The 23,815-nt window shown below is 38.6% G+C and overlaps 2 protein-coding genes across 2 annotated transcripts in view; both read left to right on the forward strand.

Moving 5' to 3' along the window:
* The window catches only part of LOC117404965 (inactive tyrosine-protein kinase transmembrane receptor ROR1-like), an 85,292-nt gene extending 79,190 nt beyond the window's left edge, over nucleotides 1–6,102 (forward strand). Inside the window, exon 9 of the mRNA XM_034007803.3 lies at nucleotides 3,358–6,102. Within this exon, the coding sequence (XP_033863694.3) occupies nucleotides 3,358–4,782 (1,425 nt within the window). The 3' untranslated portion in view covers nucleotides 4,783–6,102. The remainder of the gene's footprint in view (nucleotides 1–3,357) is intronic.
* Nucleotides 6,103–8,116: 2,014 nt separating this feature from the next.
* Nucleotides 8,117–18,102, forward strand: LOC117411320 (ubiquitin-conjugating enzyme E2 U-like). Its single transcript, XM_034018653.3, has 9 exons — nucleotides 8,117–8,210; nucleotides 9,236–9,328; nucleotides 9,551–9,633; nucleotides 10,579–10,705; nucleotides 12,017–12,101; nucleotides 15,582–15,670; nucleotides 15,980–16,076; nucleotides 16,406–16,524; nucleotides 17,258–18,102. The coding sequence occupies exons 2-9, from the start codon at nucleotides 9,241–9,243 to the stop codon at nucleotides 17,413–17,415; spliced, it is 846 nt and encodes a 281-aa protein (XP_033874544.2). The 5' UTR covers nucleotides 8,117–8,210; nucleotides 9,236–9,240; the 3' UTR covers nucleotides 17,416–18,102.
* Nucleotides 18,103–23,815: the final 5,713 nt, after the last annotated feature.

Raw genomic sequence — 23,815 nt, forward strand, 5'->3', positions numbered from 1 at the left:
CAACTGACAGGCTCACCCCTTCTCAAAAGGAGAGTTACACTGGAATGGAATGAAAGATCTATGAAGATGTTTTATAATAAACTGGCCTGTGTCTCTTATCGTAAAAGAACAACTTGTACCATGGATGGGAGCTCCCAGGGGGCGGCGCACAATTGGCCTTAGGGCTTAGGTCGGCCAGGATGTCCTCGGCTCACCACGCACCAGCGACCCCTGTAGACTGGCCGGGCGCCTGAGGGCTTGCCTGTAAGCTGCCCAGAGCTGCATTGTCCTCCGACGCTGTAGCTCTGGGCTGGCTGCATTGTGGGCCTGCAGAGTGAAAAGAAGCAGTCGGCTGACGGCACACGCCTCGGAGGACAGCGTGTGTTTGTCTTCATCGCTCCCGAGTCAGCGAAGGGGTGGTAGAGGTGGGCTGAGCCTAAATACAATTGGGCATTTCAAATTGGGAGAAAAACGGGGTAAAAATTAATTGGTGACTACTAAATTAAAAAAAGAACAACTTCTGGCTCCCATTTGAGGTCAGACACCTTCAAAATGATTCAATGAATTGTTAAGAACTGTAACATTATTGTACTGTATTTAAATGTTTTCACTTCCTGTGAATTCAGACATGTCTGCTTGCAGCATGTTTACAGTTTTGCAATACATCCTATTTAGAGATTTGAAAAAAAAACAACAAAAAAAAAACACACGACAGCACATGCAAGCAATTTGACAAAAGCCCAGGAATTGCAATGCAGTCATCTTGTTTTTCATTTTGCATTCTTCTTGTACAACACAGCATTCCCCATTTAGGATAGAATTCCTGCTTTTGCTAAAGAACCAAACCACCACAAAACCTGTGGTATTTCCACTTCTGAAGTATCATTATCAACGACTTTCAACAAACTTTCCAAGACAAACAACATGGAATTTGTTTTTAATCATATCCAAGCAGCTTCATCATGTTATATTTAAAGCTGTGCTAGGCTGGTTTGAATCAGGAAGGTAGTTTAGCTTCTTGTGTGGCCGTGCTTGTGAGCAGAGCTCTGTTTTAGTTGAGATCGCTATCAGTTTGCAGCCTCAGCACACGGGGCCTAGGAAGAAGCTTTATATTGCTGCTGCAACTCTGAGCAGAACAGCAGGGAACTCAAAGGGTGTATTTTCAATAAACACCCTTGTAAAAGTGTACCGTGGAATTATAGCAGCAGTGGATAAAAGTATGAGGAAACAGCGTGTAAAATACATGAAGTTCATACAGGACTGGAACTGACGACAGACTAACCCAACCAGGCAACCGCTCCATTTAAATACAGTCTTAGTCAATCTGTCTTAGCCAATTATAAACAAAGTAAGACATTTATGTAAATCAAGCATAACACCAACCAGCACGCACACATACAGAGACACATGCACCCACGCACACGCACACACACACGCACACACAAACACACACACACACACACAACCAATGACAACTATTTACTATTAAGGTCCAATGTCGCCTTAGTTCCTTCCTGCAACTTTATGAAGATTTACTGGAATTATTTAATTAGCTTCCTATATTTTAAACCCCAGACGTGCTCCCAATAACACACACTCATACATACAGTAAATATACATATTCATACAGGACCTGCATTCACTCCAACACAAAAACAAACTAAGGCTGACGTTGCCAATGTAATGTTTCGATCTAATGGTGTTGTTGAATCGCAATCCATGTGCATGACCTCTCATATTAATGTTGTTTACTTTCAGGCCATTGCAAGCATGTCTTTTTATATGATATGCACTTCGACATGAACTAGGGGCTCCAGTGTTGACCCTGGCTATGAAATTGGGGGTTCATCGGTTTATGAAAGTTTATCATCAACCATTAGGCCGAACCGACTAAGCTTTGGCCCGGAGGATTGTCTGTAACGTAAAACATCTGTCCTCTAATAATAAAGCAGATTTCCTTCTGCTTCCCAGCAGACTGTGGCTTCTGTCAGGAATTTCATTTTGTATTACCAGGATATGATCTTCTCCAGTCCCTATTACTGTAAATGTTTGCCATGATAAATTTCACTTTACCGTGCCTTTTCTATGTATCACCACATCATTAGGCATGACATACCAAACTTTCACACTATTCTTTGGTATACCTCTCCAAACGTTTATAAGGCTTATCTGAGATCACATGTTTTAAATGGTTGGAGGCATACCTAGATTTTTTTCCACTGATCATTATGCATGAATGATCCTACTTATCTCCGCACCCTCCTCCCACTGAATAAACCTAATCTGGGTTCCAAGATGAAAGCGACATCTATACAACTCATACAGTGTATGTTGATCAAATTCTGTTTGTATTTAACCAGGTCAGAACCAACTGAGTCAGGTGTAGGTTCATAAGATTAATCTTTTTCTCATACAGAACCTTCAGATTAAAAGATGTATTTTGCAAGCTGCCCTGTTTCAGATCTGAAAGCCTTGAGATCCCCATTTCAGTTCAGCAGACAATCTGAATACTTCACTAATTTAATCTTTACTAAAAAAAAATTCCTGCTGAGATTTTTACAAAGCAATTGGCGCCACCTGTTGGTTCCATATTGTAACAGTTTCTTTAAAGAGGAGTTGTTATTACTGATCTGAGAGATTTCAGGGCTGAAAGTAATGATTAACTAGTGTTATTTCTCCTATTTTAACTGGCAGTTTTCCCAGTAACATTGTGTGACAAGATGTCTTTGTGGTGACGTCAGGCCAGGAAGTAGACAGACAGCAGTGCTGGGTTATGAAATGCACTGATGAGCTGATTTAATAATAAATAAAAAGATTTAACAAAACACAAAACACTGAACAAAACAAACACACATACAAACACTGGACGAACCCAAACAGGTATTGTGCTCCCGCATGAGTAGCAGTTGTGAACACCCAACCCTGTGTGCGTGAAACACTTGACTCTTTTATGCAGCTGTACTGAGACTCGATTGCTGATCAATCATTCAATTGAACCTCAGCACAGTCTGCACGTGAACTACTTTGTGCACTTCCCGTTCTCAAATACTAATACACGTGAAGTGATTGTGCAATCCCCATGCCTAAATACAAAAATACATTTGAAATCACTCATGCTACATAGCCCACATTATACCCCATGCACCTATACATACACACCAGCAATAACACCCCACATAAAACATAAAACACAGAAATACGCACAGGGGCGGGGCACCACACAATGACTATATCTTTTTTTTTTATTTTATTTTATTCAAATCAAATGGAAACTTCTGCTCGCCCCTAATGTGAATACGTCTCTCTCTCTCTCTCTCTCTCTCTCTCTCTCTCTCTCTCTCTCTCTCTCTCTCTCTCTCTCTCTCTCTCTCATTACAGAGCAAAGCAAAGGAGCTGCCTCTCTCCGCAGTGCGCTTCATGGAGGAGCTGGGTGATTGTGCTTTCGGAAAGATCTACAAAGGCCACCTCTACCTCCCTGGCATGGACCACGCACAGCTGGTGGCCATCAAGACCCTGAAAGACTACTCCAGCCCCCAGCTGTGGGGGGAGTTCCAGCAGGAGGCGTCTCTCATGTCAGAGCTCCATCACCACAACATTGTGTGCCTGCTGGGGGTGGTGACTCAGGAGCAGCCCGTCTGCATGCTCTTCGAGTTCCTGAATCAGGGCGACCTGCACGAGTTCCTCATCATGCGCTCCCCACACTCGGACGTGGGCTGCAGCAGCGACGAGGATGGGACCGTCCGATCCAGCCTGGACCACGGAGACTTCCTGCACATCTCCGTCCAGATCGCAGCTGCCATGGAGTACCTGGCCAGCCACTTCTTTGTCCACAAGGACCTGGCTGCCCGGAACATCCTGGTTGGGGAGCAGCTCCAAGTAAAGGTGTCTGACCTTGGACTTTCCAGAGACATCTACTCCTCGGATTATTTCAGGGTCCAGCCGAATTCGCTTTTACCCATTCGCTGGATGCCCCTGGAAGCGATCATGTACGGGAAGTTCTCCACTGACTCCGACATCTGGTCCTTTGGTGTGGTTCTGTGGGAGGTCTTCAGTTTTGGGCTGCAGCCCTATTACGGTTTCAGTAATCAGGAGGTGATGGAGATGGTCCGGAAACGACAGCTCCTGCCCTGCCCTGATGACTGCCCTCCCAAGATGTATGGCTTGATGACCGAGTGCTGGCAGGAGAACCCTTCCCGAAGGTCACGCTTCAAGGACATCCACGCCAGACTGAGAGCTTGGGAGGGGCTTTCGAGCCACACCAGCTCCACCACGCCTTCAGGGGGCAATGCCACGACGCAGACCACTTCCCTCAGTGCCAGCCCGGTTAGCAATCTCAGCAACCCCAGATACGCTAACTTCATTTACCCGGCACAGGGGATACAGCAGGCTCAGATAGCAGGGTTCATGGCAGCTCAGATGCCCCAGAATCAGAGGTTCATCCCAGTGAACGGGTACCCTATCCCACCAGGCTACGCTGCTTTCCCCACTGCACACTTCCAACCACAGGGCCCGCCCAGAGTCATCCAGCACTGTCCGCCTCCTAAGAGCCGCTCACCCAGCAGCGCAAGCGGCTCCACCAGCACGGGTCACGTGACAAGCATTCCTTCCACAGGATCCAATCATGATGCAAACACCCCACTGCTGTCACACTGTATCACCATTTCCAGTCACCCTGGGAGCGCTGTGCCAATCTTTGGACACATGAATCAGAAAGTAATGCAAATGGACTCGACGCAAGCCTGTTTGTTAGGAGACTCGAATAGACACGCATACAGTGAATCAATAACCACTGCAGAACTGTAAATAGGAATTCCTTTTTTGTTGTGTACATATATATATACACAGTAAAAAAAAAAAAGCCTGAATGACATGCAAAGATTTATATTCAGATATGCTTTATTAAAATGGAAAGAGTGTCTTTTCGGACATTATCAAACAGTTCACCACAATTGCCTTGAAACAACGTTACTTGCTGTGAAAGACCGAGACCAAATGTTGGGGTTTTGGAGGCTATTAAGATGTAAAGTCATCCCTTAGCCTTATAAACTATGTTTGTTTATATTATAAGGATTATTAACAATATAATATAGATATTTTACAGCAAATAAAGTTTAATTGTTACATTTCATGGGAAAAGCAAATGTTTCCTATGAATTAAGTGCACTTAAACAAAACTGTTCAAAAACTGTTATCTATAATAAAAAGTTTTTTTTTGTTTTTTTTTATATATATCTAATATCTGTTAAATGTGATATATCAACTACTCATCTCTCTCTCTCTCTCTCTCTCTCTCTCTCTCTCTCTCTCTCTCTCTTTCTGTCATATGTAGCCCTGTTATGTTACTATAACCTTTTGTGTTTACAGTTTATGAAGAATACAAATTGAAATGTGGTTCATTATGCTTTTCTCTTCCCAAACAGGACTGGTGTTTTAGAATTACAGGGACAGTTTTTTTAAATCCTGTTCAAATACATTTTATATAACTAGTTAGATTTCATTGTTTGTATATATTTGTTGCTATGCAACTTTCAAGATCCAAACCCCGCTTGTACAGAAGACAATCATTTGTTCAACACTTCAACTGGGTACTATACTATGAATCACTACACTTCAGCTGGGTACTATACTATGAATCACTGAAGTGACAGCTGAAGCAACTCCAGATCTCTTGCTGATCTCTGGGAAATGATTCTATTATTTATGAACTGCGTAATTTGACATGTGAACATTCTTGTATAGAAGACCAGTTGGATATTTGCTGTCTAAGATGTAGGAAAAAAAAAACCAAAAGCCCAATTTGTTTAATTAAGTTTTTTTGTTTTTTAAACACTTCCCTACCTAGGTATCTGCAGTTGTATTCAGGTACCCTCTGTTTGTGTTGATATATTCCTGTTAAAACCACTTTAACTAAAGACTGTGAATCAAGTGCTGAATATTTTGTGCCTGTGCAAAATGTTTTACTAGTGCTGTGCTTTGTAAGCAGTCTTTAATAGTAGTATCCAGATAGATAATTGCGGAAGGTTTAGAACTCACCGTTATTGTATTGAGCAAGATGCCTTTCTGTATTTGTGAGAGGATGCTGCACAAATGTTTTGTGTGGCAAAATAAAAATAAGAAAACGAATCTATGTGTTGTAGTTTGTCTTGTTTGGCCTTATTTAAAATGCATCGTCTTGAAATGTATTTGCTTACGATTGTAAGTCGCCCTGGATAAGGGCGTCTGCTAAGAAATAAATAATAATAATAATTACTTTGGGTGCTTTGATGACTAATCAGGAACCAAAACTAAGGTAAAGATTACCCATTGCCAATCTGGACTGCTTAATAATATGTGGTATACATAACCATAATGAAGATCGCTCCATTTCAACAGAGAGAATGCTGCAGTTGTACGATATGTCCACTAGATGTCAGTAAAGTCAAGTCCTGCGAATGTATATGCGTTTCAGCTGTTGCCTAACAACCAGTAAACAATACGTCAAAGAAGCAAAGCGGGTAAGTGCGCGGGGTTGACAGACAGAAACTTCAGTATAATTTAGAGTAGGCAGCGACAGTGCATTGGAAGAATGTATTAACAATTATTTTTAAACGTCATTAATTTCAAATATTGAAATAAAGCTGAATGTAGGTGTTGCCTCGATGCTGTATTGTCTGTGCGTGGGGTTTAGGGTTTGTGTTTTTGTCGTCAAAATTAGACAACTGGGATTAGCATATTAGTGTATATATATATATATATATATATATATATATATATATATATATATATATATATATATATATATACTTTACTGTATTTATCTACGAGTGCAGTAATGTATTATTATTATTATTATTATTATTATTATTATTATTATTATTATTACAGCCTGGGCGTTTTGTTGTGTTTTTTTAATTTTTTTATTTATTCTTTATTATTTTACAATACCAACAAATCTCGCTAGCTGCGTGGACTCCTGTTGATAGGAAAGTACATTACACTGCAGTGTGACAAATAACGACTGTATGTGTGTTCAGTGATGTGCATTTCGCTTGAGCTTTAGTGTATAGCAAAGATTACTGTAACGTGTTTAACTCCAGTCAATTGAACAGCTGTGCTCTGTTTTGCGTGCATAATGAATTACCACACTGTGGTATACGATGTGATAAGGGATTTCTGGTTCTGCTCATTTATTGTATTTTTTAGCCTGACTGTAAACTCCGCGTGCCATGCACTCCAGGGCTTATTTGCTATTGGAGACTATCTACAGCTTCAGAAAGCTAATCTTTTTGTAAGTAATCGGTTTTGTACAGTATTTTAAAATGTCATTTTGTGGGTTTTCTCAACCCCACCCCCACCCCCCACATATGTTACTTGTATAGCGCAGGACGAGCGAGCACAAAATATATGATTTACTGGGTTTGATTATTTAAGACCCCAGATAGCGTGGGCTTCGTTGGACACGCCGTGCATTATCCTGTTCAATCAAGTCGCTTTGAAACCACGTGCTTGCCATTCACTGCATTCACAATTCAAAACGCCGTGATCGAACAGTATGTAGTGTGAATGGGGTGTTAATAGGGGACCAGTACTGGGGCACAGACTGGTCTCATTGGAGCCAATCCTCTGCAATGGGGTGCAGTCCGATCGGGACTGTTTAGTCTGACACACATTGTTCAACGATGCACATTTAACACAGCATGACTTGTTGTCCCCATAAGCCATCCAACCCTATCTGAGTCTCTTAACTCAAGTGGAACCAGATTCTAGTCAGCTGGTTTCAGGCTGAACTAAGATATAACATATGCATCAGCATGCAAGTTTGACACTGGGGGAAAAATTAAGCAGCGCTAAATTGCATCAGTTAATTGCATACTGAATACACTCTGCATTTGCTGTATTTAAAATCTATGTATTATTCTATGATCTGAGGTTTTAATCCTCATTAGTTACTGTTCCAGACCAGTATAAAAATGACCACGAGGGGTGTACCCAGGTAATTTCTTCCCCCTTGTTTGCGCAGTGGAAATAGGAAGGGGAAATAAATAACAGGTGCACACACCCCTAGTTGTAATTTTAACAGTGGCCTCAAATTCAACCTTCAGGCTTGCTCAGGGATAACTCCTCTTTGTGTTCATGTTCTTCACAGTGTGTATTTCTGTTGGCTGTGCAGGGCATTTCTGGAGCACCAGTCAGTGACAACCTGCTGGAATGGGTAGCCAGAGTCCGGGGTCTGAAGGATTCTCTATGGGAAGGTGAGCTGGCTGTCTGTTAAATATGGTGACACAGTGAGGGGGTTTCAGTACAGATTTTTGTTTCAGTACAGATTTTAAAGCAGCAGCTTTAATGGTAAAGAAGAATCAGGCAGTCGATCATATTGGTAATAGAAACTCAGCTGCAAACTTGGGTCACCCAGCAAAAGCAGTTTGTATTCATGATAGTTACAGATCATTAGGAGCAGTTATTGTCCTCCAGCCTTGGGGTAAAGCACTCTGGATGAAGTGCACTTAGAGCTTGTAATGTTGTCTCACCAGCAGGGTTCACAGTATGTTACAGTGCTGCTTCACAGACACTGCTCCTTTTAGCAGTTGTGCTCTATTATCTACTGGCACAGTGTGCTCTGCTTATGAAAATGTTATGAAAGCGGAGAATGGTGAGAACACTGCAACTTTTAGTTGGCTTGCCTATTACCACACCCTGAGAGCAAATGTGGCATTTATTATGTCCCCTAGAAGTATGTTCCTGCATAATGATAAAAGTGAGTCTTCCATGAAGCCCTTGTCTATATTAAGCTTATTTGTTTTTACACTATAACAAGCTGACCAAATACTGTACTTATTTGAACAATGCAAATCTATTGTAATACTTGGTACAGCTCGTTACAGCAAGGTGACTCACAGAGACTGCAGTCGTGTTCTTTTACACTGGCAGTAAACTTTATCCACTCGTACAATACAGCATGTGTGGGCGGGAACCCTTTCAAAAAGGTTTTGTAATGTATTCTGCCAGATTTCATTGCCACTAAGACTGCATGATGGCCCAGCAGCACCCAGCCAATGTAGGTGGAAAGGCATCATATTTGAAAAAAACCTCCCACGACAAAGTCCTTTTGTATGTGAGGAATGCAGTCCACGCAGTCATACAAATGGGTTGGTTGATTCTGTCTGCATGACCTTGAAAAGGAACACAATGCTGCAGCACCTGGACTGAAATGCTATGTGATGACTAGTCATCCGCTACGCAGCTTTCAATTAATAAACAACATCTTTCCTATCCAAAGGGGGCATGGTTCAGCTGTATCTGCGATACAGTGAGGGTTACAACTCTGTCCCACCAACCGTTGTATTCAACACTATCCCGTTCCATCCAAACGGTAAGCTTGAGGACATGGTGACACTTCTGCATGATATGTTTACTATTACTGGTGCGAATAACAATATCGAATGAATGCAGCATTGTGTGTGTTAAATGATTGCCTTGTTATTTGCATTAGTAAAACAATATCGATAACCTTTGGAGTGCCTTCCACGATGCTATACAGTTCTTACAGGCTGCTGTGTATGCTGATTATTTTTTTGTTTTCAATGGCGTCTAGTGGAAGACCATGTATCAACTTCCTTGACAGTAAAGAGACTTGGAACCCCAGACTGTCCCACTAGTATTCTACTCACAGTACAGGTATCAAGACTAGCACTGTATTGTACAGAAAGCACATCTTTCCAGCCATATTGTATTATGGATTTGAGTACAGCAAAATATGTGAAAGTGCTGGGTTTCAGTTCATAAGGTTGCATCTTGAAGCTCCAGCCACTAGACTCAAGCTCCTGGTGAACCAAGCCTGGTTACCTGGTACAATGCATGTGTATACTTGTGTACAGAGGTCCAGAAACACAGACAGCTCTAGAAGCCTGCATTCATTTTTCTTTGCAGCATTTTTTTTGTGCACACTGTAAACGATTACTAGCAGTCAGAATTTATATTTGGATACTGGAAAGCTATGCGTTGTAATAATTTGAATGAAAAAAAACAACCCTTAGTCTATTAATAATGATCCATTGGTTTCTAATGATAAATTTATAATATCAGCAGTGGGCAGCAGTGTGGAGTAGTGGTTAGGGCTCTTGACTCTTGACCGGAGGGTTGTGGGTTCAATCCCCAGTGGGGGACACTGCTGTTGTACCCTTGAGCAAGGTACTTTACCTAGATTGCTCCAGTAAAAACCCAACTGTATAAATGGGTAATTGTATGTAAAAATGATGTGATATCTGTATAATGTGAAATAATGTACAATGTGATATCTTGTAACAATTGTAAGTCGCCCTGGATAAGGGCGTCTGCTAAGAAATAAATAATAATAATAATAATAATATCACTATTCGGTCACTATTTTTTTTAAATACATTTTTAGAAATTTGTTTGTGTGAACTCTGTGGAGTTTGAGAAGTTGCCCTGCCAAAACTTTGGGGAAAAAAAAAAAACATTATGCATTATAAAATAGATACATAGATAAGAAAACATAACATGGTACATTTATACACACAGTGACTGAAGGGGATAATATTTTTTGTATGTTTTTTAAGCATTAACTTTTCCCAATTCTTTTATTTTATTTCCTTTGTCTAGGTAATGCTGTCTAACCCCGTCCTGGAAAATGCTGTAAATACCGAGGCTGCAGAAATGCTAAGGACGGAGACATCAATATTCAGACAAGTGGTGTTAGACAGTGTCAGCAATAGCCTGCAGCTCCAGAGTGAGAACCTTTGCTGCTCCTTGTGTTAGATACAATATTAATGAACACAAGAAATGTGTGTGTGTGCATCAGACCACAGCTTGTCAATATGCACACATTCCAGATATGCTATTAGGGTGTTGATGATTGTTGCAATTTCTTTTTAAAAAAGGCGTGCGACATATTGATAAAATGTACACTGTAAATGAAAATTCCTGAAAATATTACAGTATAATTCGTGCCAACAGTGTTTTTATTACTGCAAAGAAAAGCAGACGCTATCACTCAGTAATATCCCTTAAGGCTCTGGTACACATTTGACGTGCGGCCGGCCTGAGCCATGTGAGGGGTCTGTTTCAAGCCTAGCTCAGGATATTGTAACATTTGAACTAAATTAAATAAAACCAGCAATAGAATGCCAGGTGTTCCCTCTCGCAGCCGAAAGAACTGCCCTTGAACCCAGCTTCTGCCCTTGGTGATACTTCCAATATGTTAGGACTGATTACCATACTAAAAGGACTGATGACTATGACTGATACCATACTAATGTGATTAAATACTTTGTATTTAATCACATCCTGATGTAACTATCACCATTTAATCATATCCTGATGTAACTATCACTATTTAATCATACCCTGATGTAACTATCACTATTATCTGCTGTATTATTGAATTGTGGTTTGTCACACTTGTACCTTGCTTGAACAAAAGTTATTGTATTTCTTGCTCTTATTGTATTACTTGTATTGTAACACTTGAAATGTATTTGCTTACGATTGTAAGTCGCCCTGGATAAGGGCGTCTGCTAAGAAATAAATAATAATAATAATAATAATAATAATAATAATAATAATAATAATAATAATAATAATAATAATAATAAAAGGAAGGCCTCCTGTAGCATTGAAAACAAACATGCTGTACAGCACGGTGTAAACTCTATAATAACTATTTGACCACTGTAACCATGCCATCAGAATCCTACAAATACTTCCACTGTTTGTTTTCAAAGACACGCTCCCTTGGTTATGTATAACACACTGAAACACAGCTGATTGTAAATAATAAGATGTATACAATAGGTGATTCTGTTACTGTTAATGTTAGAAATTGATAAAGATTTTTTCAGTCCAAAACCTTAACAGTGATAGCTGTATTGATTCACAATGAATTAAATAAACATTGGCATTTAAAGGGGTAGGTCAGTGGGATCTGTCATCATAACATTGGAGAGAGAGAGAGAGAGAGAGAGAGAGAGAGAGAGAGAGAGAGAGAGAGAGAGAGAGAGAGAGAGCCTATGCATTTAAACCAGTACTTTTTTTCCACTAGGTGGAACCAGCATCTCCGAGGACCACATTGCAGCCTCTCAGTCACCAGAGACCCCATCAGCAGGACCTAGCCCTGAGCACTGTAGGTAAGCAGAAACAACAATTACTCTGTATAGAGCGATCCACAGTGTTGTGGTCACCGGCAGCCATACTGTGTGGTGAATGACGTACTGTTGGTCTGAACCTCCCAGCGGTTTGCACCCCCCCATGTAGAATGCGCTTGGGTCCTGGCCCTTCTGTTCTGTCTTGCACTGAGGGAAGGTTCACAGAGGAATCGCCTCGAATTGCTTCCAGCTGCAGCCACTGGTGTGAGTGCAGTCACTGTCTGTTCACAATCCCACCTCTTTAAGAAGGAGTTTTTATGAGAGGAAGCATATTGACTGGAGAGAGAGCTGCATGAGAATGATAATAAACACAAGTCAAATTATTAACAAACGCCTGGGTTTGCCCTTATTTCCATGACAGTGTTATTTTTTTTGTTTATTTATTTTTTAGTGCAGTTACACTTAATGATACAATTTTGGATTCTATTTCACACAACAGAGGTTCCCACTTAGCATTTTACAATTACAATTACTGTGATGTCTATTCGTGCATTTAACTGTCACTGATTATTTCTTCTGGAAATTTCCTAAATTGAACAGAATGTCGCCTAAACAAACAGATCAAATTTCTAGGAGCAACTACACTCACCAGTTTATATCATGGTCTTTTTAATGATCTTAAACAACGGCAGATCTAAATAGTATCACAGCTGTATTAATCCTGCAGGTTAAGGTGTTATTTATTTTTATAGTTATAAACATCACTAAATACATAACAATGTGTTAAGAAGACATCTGTGAGTTTTACAACGGTGGTGCAATCTGCCACTGTTTAGATCATTAAAATAGACTTATTCAGCCCACTTGGAATATTACCATATGACTATAATTACTGCTCAGAGAAATCCCTGTATACATTAAATATGTATACCGTGTTTTGGATGGCAAGACCACCTATCTATAAAGACCACTTTAAGAAGGTCCCTTGAGCCATCATTATAAGTGTGTGTGTGTGTGTGTGTGTGTGTGTGTGTGTGTCTCGCAGTGGACACACGCTGACCGCGTAAACGAAGAGTATACTTTCTTGAACAAGGATAAACTTGGTGAGGGGAGGGGGGGGGGGAGCAAAACGAAACTGCACGACAGTTAACATCACCGTGTAAAAAGATAAAACGAAACTGCACGACAGTTAACATCACCGTGTAAAAAGATAAAACGAAACTGCACGACAGTTAACATCACTGTGTAAAAAGATAAAACGAAACTGCACGACAGTTAACATCAGTGTGTAAAAAGATAAAACGAAACTGCACGACAGTTAACATCAGTGTGTAAAAATATATAACGAAACTGCACGACAGTTAACATCACCGTGTAAAAAGATAAAACGAAACTGCACGACAGTTAACATCACCGTGTAAAAAGATATAACGAAACTGCACGACAGTTAACATCACTGTAAAAAGATAAAACGAAACTGCACGACAGTTAACATCACTGTAAAAAGATAAAACGAAACTGCACGACAGTTAACATCACTGTGTAAAAAGATATAACGAAACTGCACGACAGTTAACATCACCGTGTAAAAAGATAAAACGAAACTGCACGACAGTTAACATCACCGTGTAAAAAGATAAAACGAAACTGCACGACAGTTAACATCACCGTGTAAAAAGATAAAACGAAACTGCACGACAGTTAACATCACTCTGTAAAAAGATATAACGAAACTGCACGACAGTTAACATCACCGTGTAAAAATATATAACGAAACTGCACGACAGTTAACATCACCGTGTAAAAAGATAAAACGGCTTCAAGTTAGCTGTAATGAATGGAGGGTCCAAAGTATAACTTTCAGGTACAGGAGGGGGCTTCTCGGCTGTGAATCTAATCCTCCAAGCCAGCAATGTCTGAACAAGACCCCATTGTATTGAAGCATGAATTGTTATTGTTCTCGAGATGACAAGCAGATGACCTTGTATATAATGATGCTGTTGTTGGTTGAGCACTATTGTGACCTGTTCTAATAAAATTAGAAAAACATGATATGACTAAATACTTAAGCAAGTGTCTGATCTTGTAGTTCACAGAGCTTTCCATTAGTCACCCAGTGGCTGATGTAACTGTGACATAAAAATAAACTGATGGGACGTTTACAGGAATGTTTTAGCTTCAAAGGTTTTGGCTCTGAAGTTATCATGGACTCTGGGGACAGGGGGATTTGACAGTACTTCATCATTGCTCTCAGTAGAATTCAGCTGGTGTGCAATTGAACTTTAATTCAGAACCTGCCAGTGGAATTGAGAAAAATGCACATTTAAAAATGCACGTTGAATCAAGCTGAAAAAAGAAAAAAAAATGCATGTTAAATCAAGCTGCAAAAAAAATTCACATTTCAAATGAACCGACATCTCACAACTTTAAACCCTAACAATAATGTTCTCTGCCTGAGATGGCTGGGAGGGGAGGTGGGCTATAAAGTTTTTGGCAGTGAAGCATTTATTTTATGTTCTGTTTTATATAGGATCCCACCACTGTCTGATCACAAGAACATATAAACTAAGAAATTCCATAACAAATAAAGACGGTAATGGACGGTTTATGTTTTATATAAAACTATAATGTTCTTGCTGTCAGCCACCTGTACTTTGCTGGATCTACATGCAGTGTATTTTAGGAGACAGACAAAGAATTTCAACTGGTGATAGATTTACAGACTGTTTATAATACTCTTGATTCCAATCCAGATCGGTGTTTATTGTCTTGGTGGATATGCACAGTACAAATAAATGGAAACGTTTTCTGAATCTGAATTGAGCCATGGAAGCAGCAGTTGTGAACAAAAAAAAAACATTCATGCAAAGCACGAGACGTAATGCAAAATGTAAGTCACCACAAGGACTGCACCCATGACTAATGGAGAAACTTAGTAGGGAAAGGTCCTATTATTTATTTGGAGAGATATAATTTAAGTTAAGAGATAAGAATGAAAGATAAGATCCCCATACCACCCTCAACAAAATAAGAGCTGTTTACAATGATATAACAACAAGGAGTCCTGTAGAAACTCAGGCTTTTATTAGTCATGGGTGGAAGCAAAGGTCAAGTGGTCTTGACGGCTGTTACCTTGGGATGTCATATAAGCCTTTAGTAGCTGTTTAGATAATCATTAATTTCATTAAACTGATACAGGTACATTGTTAAAGCTTAATGGTGAAGGAAAGGCAGGGTGTCAGGTTTGAAAAGGTGCCTTTTAAGTAGAGTTTACATGCTAAAAGAACTAATAGTTTGGTTTTTATCTTCATAATCTGAAAACCTAATTAAAGATGAACTGATCAGTTTAGCTAGAAGTAAACACTCGGTTCCCTATTTTATGTAAACTTCATTTCTTAATTAAACACTAGTTGAGTTTGTGTTATGTTTATGTCTTTCTTGTGTTTTATTTTGATAGTTTTATTGTTTTGCTAAACTGTCACTGATAGTTGATGTGTTCTATAATTCTCTTTTTTGGGGCAGAACTGTCAAGAAAGTATGTTTTGAAGAGTATTTGAAAACCTGGTCTGGAATTGCCACATCAAAGGCAACACAACATGTAACAAATCCATGTAAGAAACTTATAAAAATATTAGTTGTTTGCCTCGATTAACTGTTGATTGTATTGTCACTTCTTTTATAGATTGCATGTCTCTGAATGAGACACTGTGTCTCAGTGTTTTTTAATATACCACAGTAACAACACAGTGAGCAAATGATTCAGTTCCTTACAGGGTGACATTACTGCATAGGGAGTTCTCTAAACACATTTATGTAATGGTTCATCATTTGATTTATTTTAGGTAAAGCCTAACAGTACATCCCTATAAATGACAGTATACATTTGAAATGAAAGATAATTCGTCTAATTGTTGTTTTAGTGCTGGAGGAGTTAGTGTTGCAACCTGTTCTGCATGCAATGCATTATGGTTTGCAAGGAACAGGACTCGCAGAGGAAGCAAATGCACAAAATGAAGCGTAAGAGCATGTTTGGTATATATGACCTTAAAACATGGAATTAGACTCAAGAATGAAAATGCTTGTGGTGCAAATGGCATTCACATTATTTAACACTGCTTATCTCTATAATAATATATTCTTTGATAAAAAGCACTTGCAGCATTTTTATTATTTTCTTTCTGCATCGTCCATTCATTTGATTTGATGAATGGGAACAAACGATTAAAATGTATTGAAGTGTATCAGTTGATCTGTCTGCGCAACTGATGAAAACCACATCTGTAGATAGGATTAATGAATGCACAATAAATGTGGTGCCTAATCACTGCCTTCATGTTTTAACACAGGTACAGTGCCATCATGTACGGACCATGTGTTAAACAAAAACAAAAACATGTTACAATAGATGAAAAACTAGCAAAAATCAACAAAATGAAAAGGATTTATCTGCCAAGTGGAACACCAGGTGAGATCAGAAGGGCACACCTACTACACCAGACAATCTGTATGCCTTGGGAAAATGTAGAGAGCTGTAAAATATGGTTCGTGAAATGTGCAAATAAAAATGCTTTCACGTGAATGGCATTATTAGTTATGATACCCGTCACACAGACGCACAGAATTTACAGAAATCTGGTAATGTTGCAATTGTATGGCAATGAAGATATTAAATATGCATTTACATGTAGTTTTTTGTAAGGTATTTTAGTTTATGTATTTTTACTGCTTGGGGAATAAAAGGTAGTTTCATTTTTCACTTCCTTTGTTCGCTTTGTGTTGAGCTGCAATGTTATGTCCAGCAAGCTAGGATGTGATCTGAATGATATTAAAACGCTGTTTTAGATTACATTTTGGTAGTTCACATTATTCCCACTGATATGCACGATTTGGAGCTGCTTCAGCACATGTTTTGTTTGGTATTAACAACAACTAAAAGGGTTTTAATAAGGGTATCCATTAATCCATTGCTGTATCCAAAACTACACCTACAGTAACTGTTTTGAACAGGACTGTAGACTCAACAGAGGTTTGATGGCACCAATGGGCTATTCTGTGGGATTTCTTCAAGCCCTGTAAAATAAATCAAAGTAACTACATAATATATAAATAAAATGTGTTTGGCTGCAAATTGATGTAACATATTTAACATAGCGTTCCCCTGTTTCTCTTGATGTTTCGTTTCACTGCTCGGTTTTAAGAGGCCAGCACTCCGCTGCAGACAGAATGGACAGGAAGACTGCCCTCCCGTGACCCTCACCGCAGCAGCAGACACAAAGAGGAGCTCTGGGAGAGGGAGGTGGACAATCTGGTTGCCTGGACCAACTCTCTCCACTTGGAAGAGTTAGAGGAAGATTGACAACAAAAGATATCAAATAAAAACGTTGCAGCGATCGTGTTGAACATGAGGACCACGTGAAAAAAACAAGTCTGAGTTTTGTTGTTCTGAATATTAAGGACCAAGGTCTAATGACTCAAGAAGCCCACATACAGTAGTATGGTGCACACAGAGGTATCATGACCTCCTGTCCACCTCCAACTCCTCTTGTTTCACTCAGTCTGAGGCACAGAAGGAGCACCCTGAAGGCAGTGCTAAACCCCACAGCCTGTGGCATTTATAACAATTTGAATGTTCTCACTACTTACTCAGGCTGCTTCCTGTGTATTATATATTGTTTCAAAGTGCTTTTCAAAGAGAGTTGGGATTTTAAGTATGCACTTGAAGAGCGGTGTACTGTAACTCTTTTTCTTGTTTTCTCAATGTGGTGGATTGCATTGCCTGGTTTGGGCCGAGAGACTGAGATCACACGGGAGTCCCAAAATTGAAACGGCTGCACCACATACCCCTTGTAAACAGGTAAGGTGTTGATAATCCGAGTTTACACAGGACAATATCAAAGCACTCCGTAATGCTTCTCGATTTTTAAGTGAAGAACCTTGCTTAAACACATAATGGGAAGAAAGTACAGTACTGTACATTGAACTTGTATTTGAAATAAAAATGTTTCATTATACCCGGATCTGTCCTGTAACTTGAAATATAGAAATAAACGGGCGAGTTATTCTTTGACGTTTCTTTGTTGACTGAATTGTGACGTCTTTACTTCCTGATGTCGGACTTGAAGACAATAGATCAGGATGCACCACTTAGGGAAAAACACAGGCCAAACAGAAACTTTGGCACCAGTAGTGTTTAAACATTAAAAAGTAAATCTGAAAAGTTCAGTGGCGGGTGTCCCATATTGTTTCAAGACAAGCCTTTCACTCACTTATTTACTATAAGGACAATACACAAATGTGGATGAAATCATATGAGGAATATACTGTATAAGGAGATACTTTCTTAGAAAGATAGTAGAGGGGTCTAAATACCAATGTCCTACACCTTGTTTATTAAAGCCACTTTCCACTGTATTTTCAATTAATCAACGCTGAGGGTTAACTCCAGTGAGATTAATGAAGAGTTAGATACACATTCTTGTTAGTTTTCAATTGCAAACACTGTGTGGTCTCAAACAAGATTATCTCTGTGATTTAAAGATACATTCCTGTCTAAAGAAATCAAGTTCTTCGGGTGGAAAGAATGGACTGGCTTGTTTGAGAAGTTAGATAACAGACCTTTCACTTCAGGTGAGATAAAAGAGTTGGCTCTTTGAAGCCAACCATTTCCAGGACTTGTGATGTGATACTGTAGGCTACACCTTCAGGGGCCATCCTGACTCTCGGCCTGGATTTCCATACCCTTTTAAAGTGGACAGCCAGGTCTTGTAGACTTTAGAAAAGCCGAGGTCAAGCTTATTGGGTAAGACAGTGCTTTACATTTTTGGATAAGCATTTTATTTTATGATTGTATATTTGACTGTGCATTTGAGATATGGTGTGCCATACCCTACAGTTAAACTCATTTTAAAGAATTTCCTGAATCTATTCCAGTATTGTATTGTATTCATAAAATTAACTCATGAGTGAAAGCGTAGTTGAACTATTTAAACAAAGCATTGCTTCTATTACAAACTAAGCATATATGTTACAGTTACTAGGACAAGTTGGTTAGCATGTTTGTGGATAAGAGGCAGAATTGGTTTTTGAGGTTTATTGAACAGCAGGAGTCTTTACATAACAAACTGCACATTTCATAGATCGAAAAATCTTCACATGGTATACAAAAATAAACAATACTTCTGCAAACTTTACTTCTAATTAACTTTTTGAAAAGAAGAAAAACACCAGTTAATGTTACAGAAGCAGAACCTAACAACTATGGCTGGAACTGTTTGGCGCAAATGTGGATGTGGGTTCCTTGATTTAACTTGCTAATAATGTTACCCGTCTTCTGCTGGGACACCACAGCCCACACACACACTCAGTTAAATCCTGAAGCAATGCGACTTGCATGGAGTGTTGTGTACATAAATAGGCTGTCTGCAGGTTTTGTCCAAGCATTCCTTCAAGCACTCCTATCTTAAGAATGCTTTATCCCTACAGATTATCACCTAGCAGCCTTTTCTCCTCTAAATCTCTGTACAGTTGTCCTGTTAAAAGGCTTGTATTGGTCTACCTATGCTAGCCTACAATGGGAACATGTTCTGTTTTAACTGTGTAAGAGCGGTTGGAATGGTTTGTTCACTGGGATGTGGGAATCCATACTGGTATGTACTGTACTGTATATTTCTACACATTTCTGATTGAAATGTAATATCCATCTTCAAATAGATGTGTATACAGTAAGCAAACAGAAAACACACTTTGTGGCAATCTTACTCATCCAGAAATGGAAATGGAAAGAAAAAAGAGCCCTGTAATTATTTTTCATAAAGGGATAGCAATCTGTAATTGGAGACTGTACTGTTGAAGAAACTGAATGTTACGGATTTTGACAGCATGTAACTCGATAAGCAAGACGATAGACCAGTGCTGTAAAAGTTCCAAATTAAACTTGAAGCAAACATCATGATCTAAACTAATTTAAGATATCCTGTACGTTGAATGCAGAGCTACACGTCATGGCCACATTGTTTTGAGCTCAGTGGCCCAAACCCAGACACTGTAATCAAAGAAACCATCAAAACACAGATATTGTGCGAGATAACAGGTGAACAGGTGGGTTTTTATCCGGTCCAACCAGCATTTCTACCAAGTTAATCCAGACTACATGCAGAGGCTCTTGTAATGCTTGGCTTTAAGTAAACAATAGCATGAACAGGAAGTCGTTGCGTGACCTTTGACCTCAGGATCCTGTTTCGGTCCATGTGACTGATTCTTTAAGAGGTTATCCAACCCACCCTCAGTCTTTTATTACAAAACCACCAGCTTGTGAAGACCAGGTATTGCACCATAGTGCCAGGCAGAGAGAGGGAGGGAGCATCTCAGCTTTTTGTCCTGCCTATTATCATTCTTACTTTTTAAACCTATAGTGCCCAAGTTTTTAAATTATATTCTTGTCACTATGGAGATCTGGCTGGAAACACGCAATGTATTGCATATGAAAAATGTTGACATTTTTTAGTCTGGATCGTAAGCACTGTATTCTACAGAGGCTGGCATTTGCGTTTCAACCACGTTAGAAACGTATTTTGCTTGAGGGTGAATTGAATTGAATTGCATTGCATTGTACTATGTACTATTATGTTAACGCTTCAGAAAAAAAAAAAAAATATATATATATATATATATATATATATATATATATATATATATATATATATAATGTTTTAATATTATTATTTGTTAAAAAGGCAGCTCAAGTCTAAAAATATCCAATTATTTTGGTTGGCCAATGGAAGATGTGTGCATTTTTTTTTCAAGCAGTGAACTAAGGTTACTGTATAATGTACAGAATAGAGCATGTAACAGAATTATATATAGCATAATAAATATTATGCATGCATTACCTGTTAAGGGAGAGAACGATAATGGACCTGTGTGAATTACCAAGTCTCTGGAATGCTGCTGAATTATTTAATGTCTTACCCTCATTAAATACTTTGATTCATTAAAAAGGTTTCTGTATTTTAAGTACTGAAAAATAATTGCATTCTACCACACACCCATTATCAGCTTCATCCAGGAGGCAGGGAAATGCCGTCATCATCTCGGTATGATGTCAAGACAGATTTTAATTATATATAGGAAATGGGTTTCTTCGGAGAATCGGCTTAGGCTTCAAAGCTTGCCACACTTCTACATTTATAAAAGGAAATCATATTCAGCTTTCAAATGCCCAGACATCATGTTGTCATGGAAACTGTGCATGCCTTAAACTTTTTAGAGACATGGGCAGAATAATACTGGATCGTTTTCTGCATTTCGTGAAGAAAACGACAGCTGGTTAATGTTGATTGCCAAAAATAAACAAGAAGAAAACTTAACATCAGTCATTTTGATCGTAGCTATTGAAATAACAAGTCCGGACAAGAAAATGGTAGATTTAAATTATCTGAAACTATTTATTTGTATAAGAGAGGGAAATAAATAAATAAAAAGAAACAAAAAATGACTCATCAGCTTGTTCCATTCCTGATTCATCGTCCCCTTTAAGAAATAAAATCCCAATTTCTTTTCAATGAATCTTGCATAACATTTGTTGTTATATTGAAATGTGTGACCTGGTTTTTAACATGCGCCAAATCCAATGAGCACACCACAGCAGTCCTGGGGATCTCTATTGATAACCCACATCAGGGCTACCTGTATAATCACTCATGTGATACAATTTAACATGAAAGATTCTAGAAATATATTATTTAAAAGCTCCTGCCAGTGACCTGACACAAGCATGGGCTTATTTACTATTTAAAGATACTGGTCAGGTTAAATTATCCACATTAAACAAGACTGAGATTTTTATCCCAATGTTTCATAAAAAGTACACACAAATTTAGATTTAAATGCTGTGCCTTTACACCATGGCATACAAAGTGCATATGCATCTATAAACACAAATACTGTCAGACAATGAATCTGTCACATTGATATACATTTACAGTAAACTCCCTCTATTCTGACAACTGCCAGTCCTGTTCAATAAGAAGACAATCTGAAAATCCTCCTCTATCCAGACCATTTACTTGAATTATGGTGACTCTATCCTAATTACAGCTTTTAAAAGTTACCACATAACAAAAACGATTTTTATCACAGTTATTTGTTTTGTCGTATGGCAAGCCCCTACAAGAATAGCAGTACCATAATGAAAATGTATAATTAATAATAATAATAATAATAATAATAATAATAATAATAATAATAATAATAATAATAATAATAATTTCATATGTTTACTAATGTTACAGTTTTATGCTTGATGGGGACTGAACGCTGCCATACGTTCCTTTCTTTGAATAATGTTTATATAGGGTCACTTTTGGCACATGTCGGAGAGTGACACTTCTTTTTGTAACCAGGCCTGTCAGTGCTCCTTCAGTCTCAGTTTCACATGTCTCAGTGATCATTTGACGCACATTCATAAACTCCAGGTTTTTACACTAGGTGCGATACGTGCACTGGCCAGCGTAGCGAGGAAACAGGTTTAACCAGTTTAGAGACTTGGAAGCCACACACAGGGAAGCGTATCAATGTGGGATCAACAGATACTCAATTTTATGGTGATCATTCATTCTTATGCTGATACAGTGTGCATGTTTATTGAATACTATTTGAATGTCTGTGTTTCAAGTTTGACAATGCTTTACATGGTTATTTGACATCACCGTACTACTTGCAGCAGCAGGAGGTTATGAAAAGAAATGGGCTTAAAAAAAATCTTGACAAAAGCCCTTCTTCAGTTGTGTAGAAGGAAAATTAAACAAGTGTATATATATATATATATATATATATATATATATATATATATATATATATATATATATATATACCATTTAAAAAAAAAGTTATATACTGGAAACATGTTACAAAATTTCTGAAATGTATCAAACTGTATTGGAGATTGCAGCTTTAATATCCCCCAAAGCCTGAATAAAGGAATACATACGTCCACATCTGGTTTTGAAATCCCAGTGAAATTGGCCAGAGCGCTAGATGTAATGGGAAGATGGTAGGTGTGCAATTGTCTTCAGATCTCAGTAATCATACTGGAGGCAGATGAAAGCATGCTACACTACACTGAACCATGCTTCTACTGTGGTATAACACATGGGTTTGTTTTTTTTGTTTTGTTTGTAGCCTACTACGAATGAATGTACTCTTTGAAAGTGTGGTCATTTGAGGAGATGTTTCTTGTAATATAAAGTAACAGGGCACAGCTTCAGACTGTGGGGCTGACAATATTTAATTTCAATAATTTACAGCAAGTGCCTTTTAAGTTTTAATCCTCACCCCATAAAACAGCAAAAAAAAAAAAAATAATAATAATAATAATAATAATAATAATAATAATAATAATAATAATAATAATAATAATAATAATAAAAGTATACCACTAATTTTACCAAAATCCATTACCTCAGCTAGACTAGATCTCTATATATACCAAATGCACTGACCGTATCAGATCAGACCTCCTTGATATCTTTTATCAGCAGTGTGGAGTAGTGGTTAGGGCTCTGGACTCTTGCTTGAAGGGTTGTGGGTTCAATCCCAGGTGGGGGACACTTCTGCTGTACTGTTGAGCAAGGTACTTTAATGAGATTGCTCCAGTAAAAACCCAGCTGTATAAATGGGTAATTGTATGTAAAAATAATGTGATATCTTGTAACAATTGTAAGTTAAAAGGGTGTCTGTTAAGAAATAAATAATATAAG

The sequence above is a fragment of the Acipenser ruthenus genome, chromosome 10 (genome assembly GCF_902713425.1).
Source record: "Acipenser ruthenus chromosome 10, fAciRut3.2 maternal haplotype, whole genome shotgun sequence".
Classification (NCBI taxonomy): domain Eukaryota; kingdom Metazoa; phylum Chordata; class Actinopteri; order Acipenseriformes; family Acipenseridae; genus Acipenser; species Acipenser ruthenus.

What these genes read in the sequence shown, in the direction of transcription:
- LOC117411320 (XM_034018653.3), top strand. Translation starts at nt 9,241, where the DNA reads ATGGTTCAGCTGTATCTGCGATACAGTGAGGGTTACAACTCTGTCCCA. An exon ending in TATCCCGTTCCATCCAAACG is followed by an intron (nt 9,329 to 9,550) that starts GTAAGCTTGAGG and finishes AATGGCGTCTAG; the next exon opens with TGGAAGACCATGTATCAACT. An exon ending in GTATTCTACTCACAGTACAG is followed by an intron (nt 9,634 to 10,578) that starts GTATCAAGACTA and finishes TCCTTTGTCTAG; the next exon opens with GTAATGCTGTCTAACCCCGT.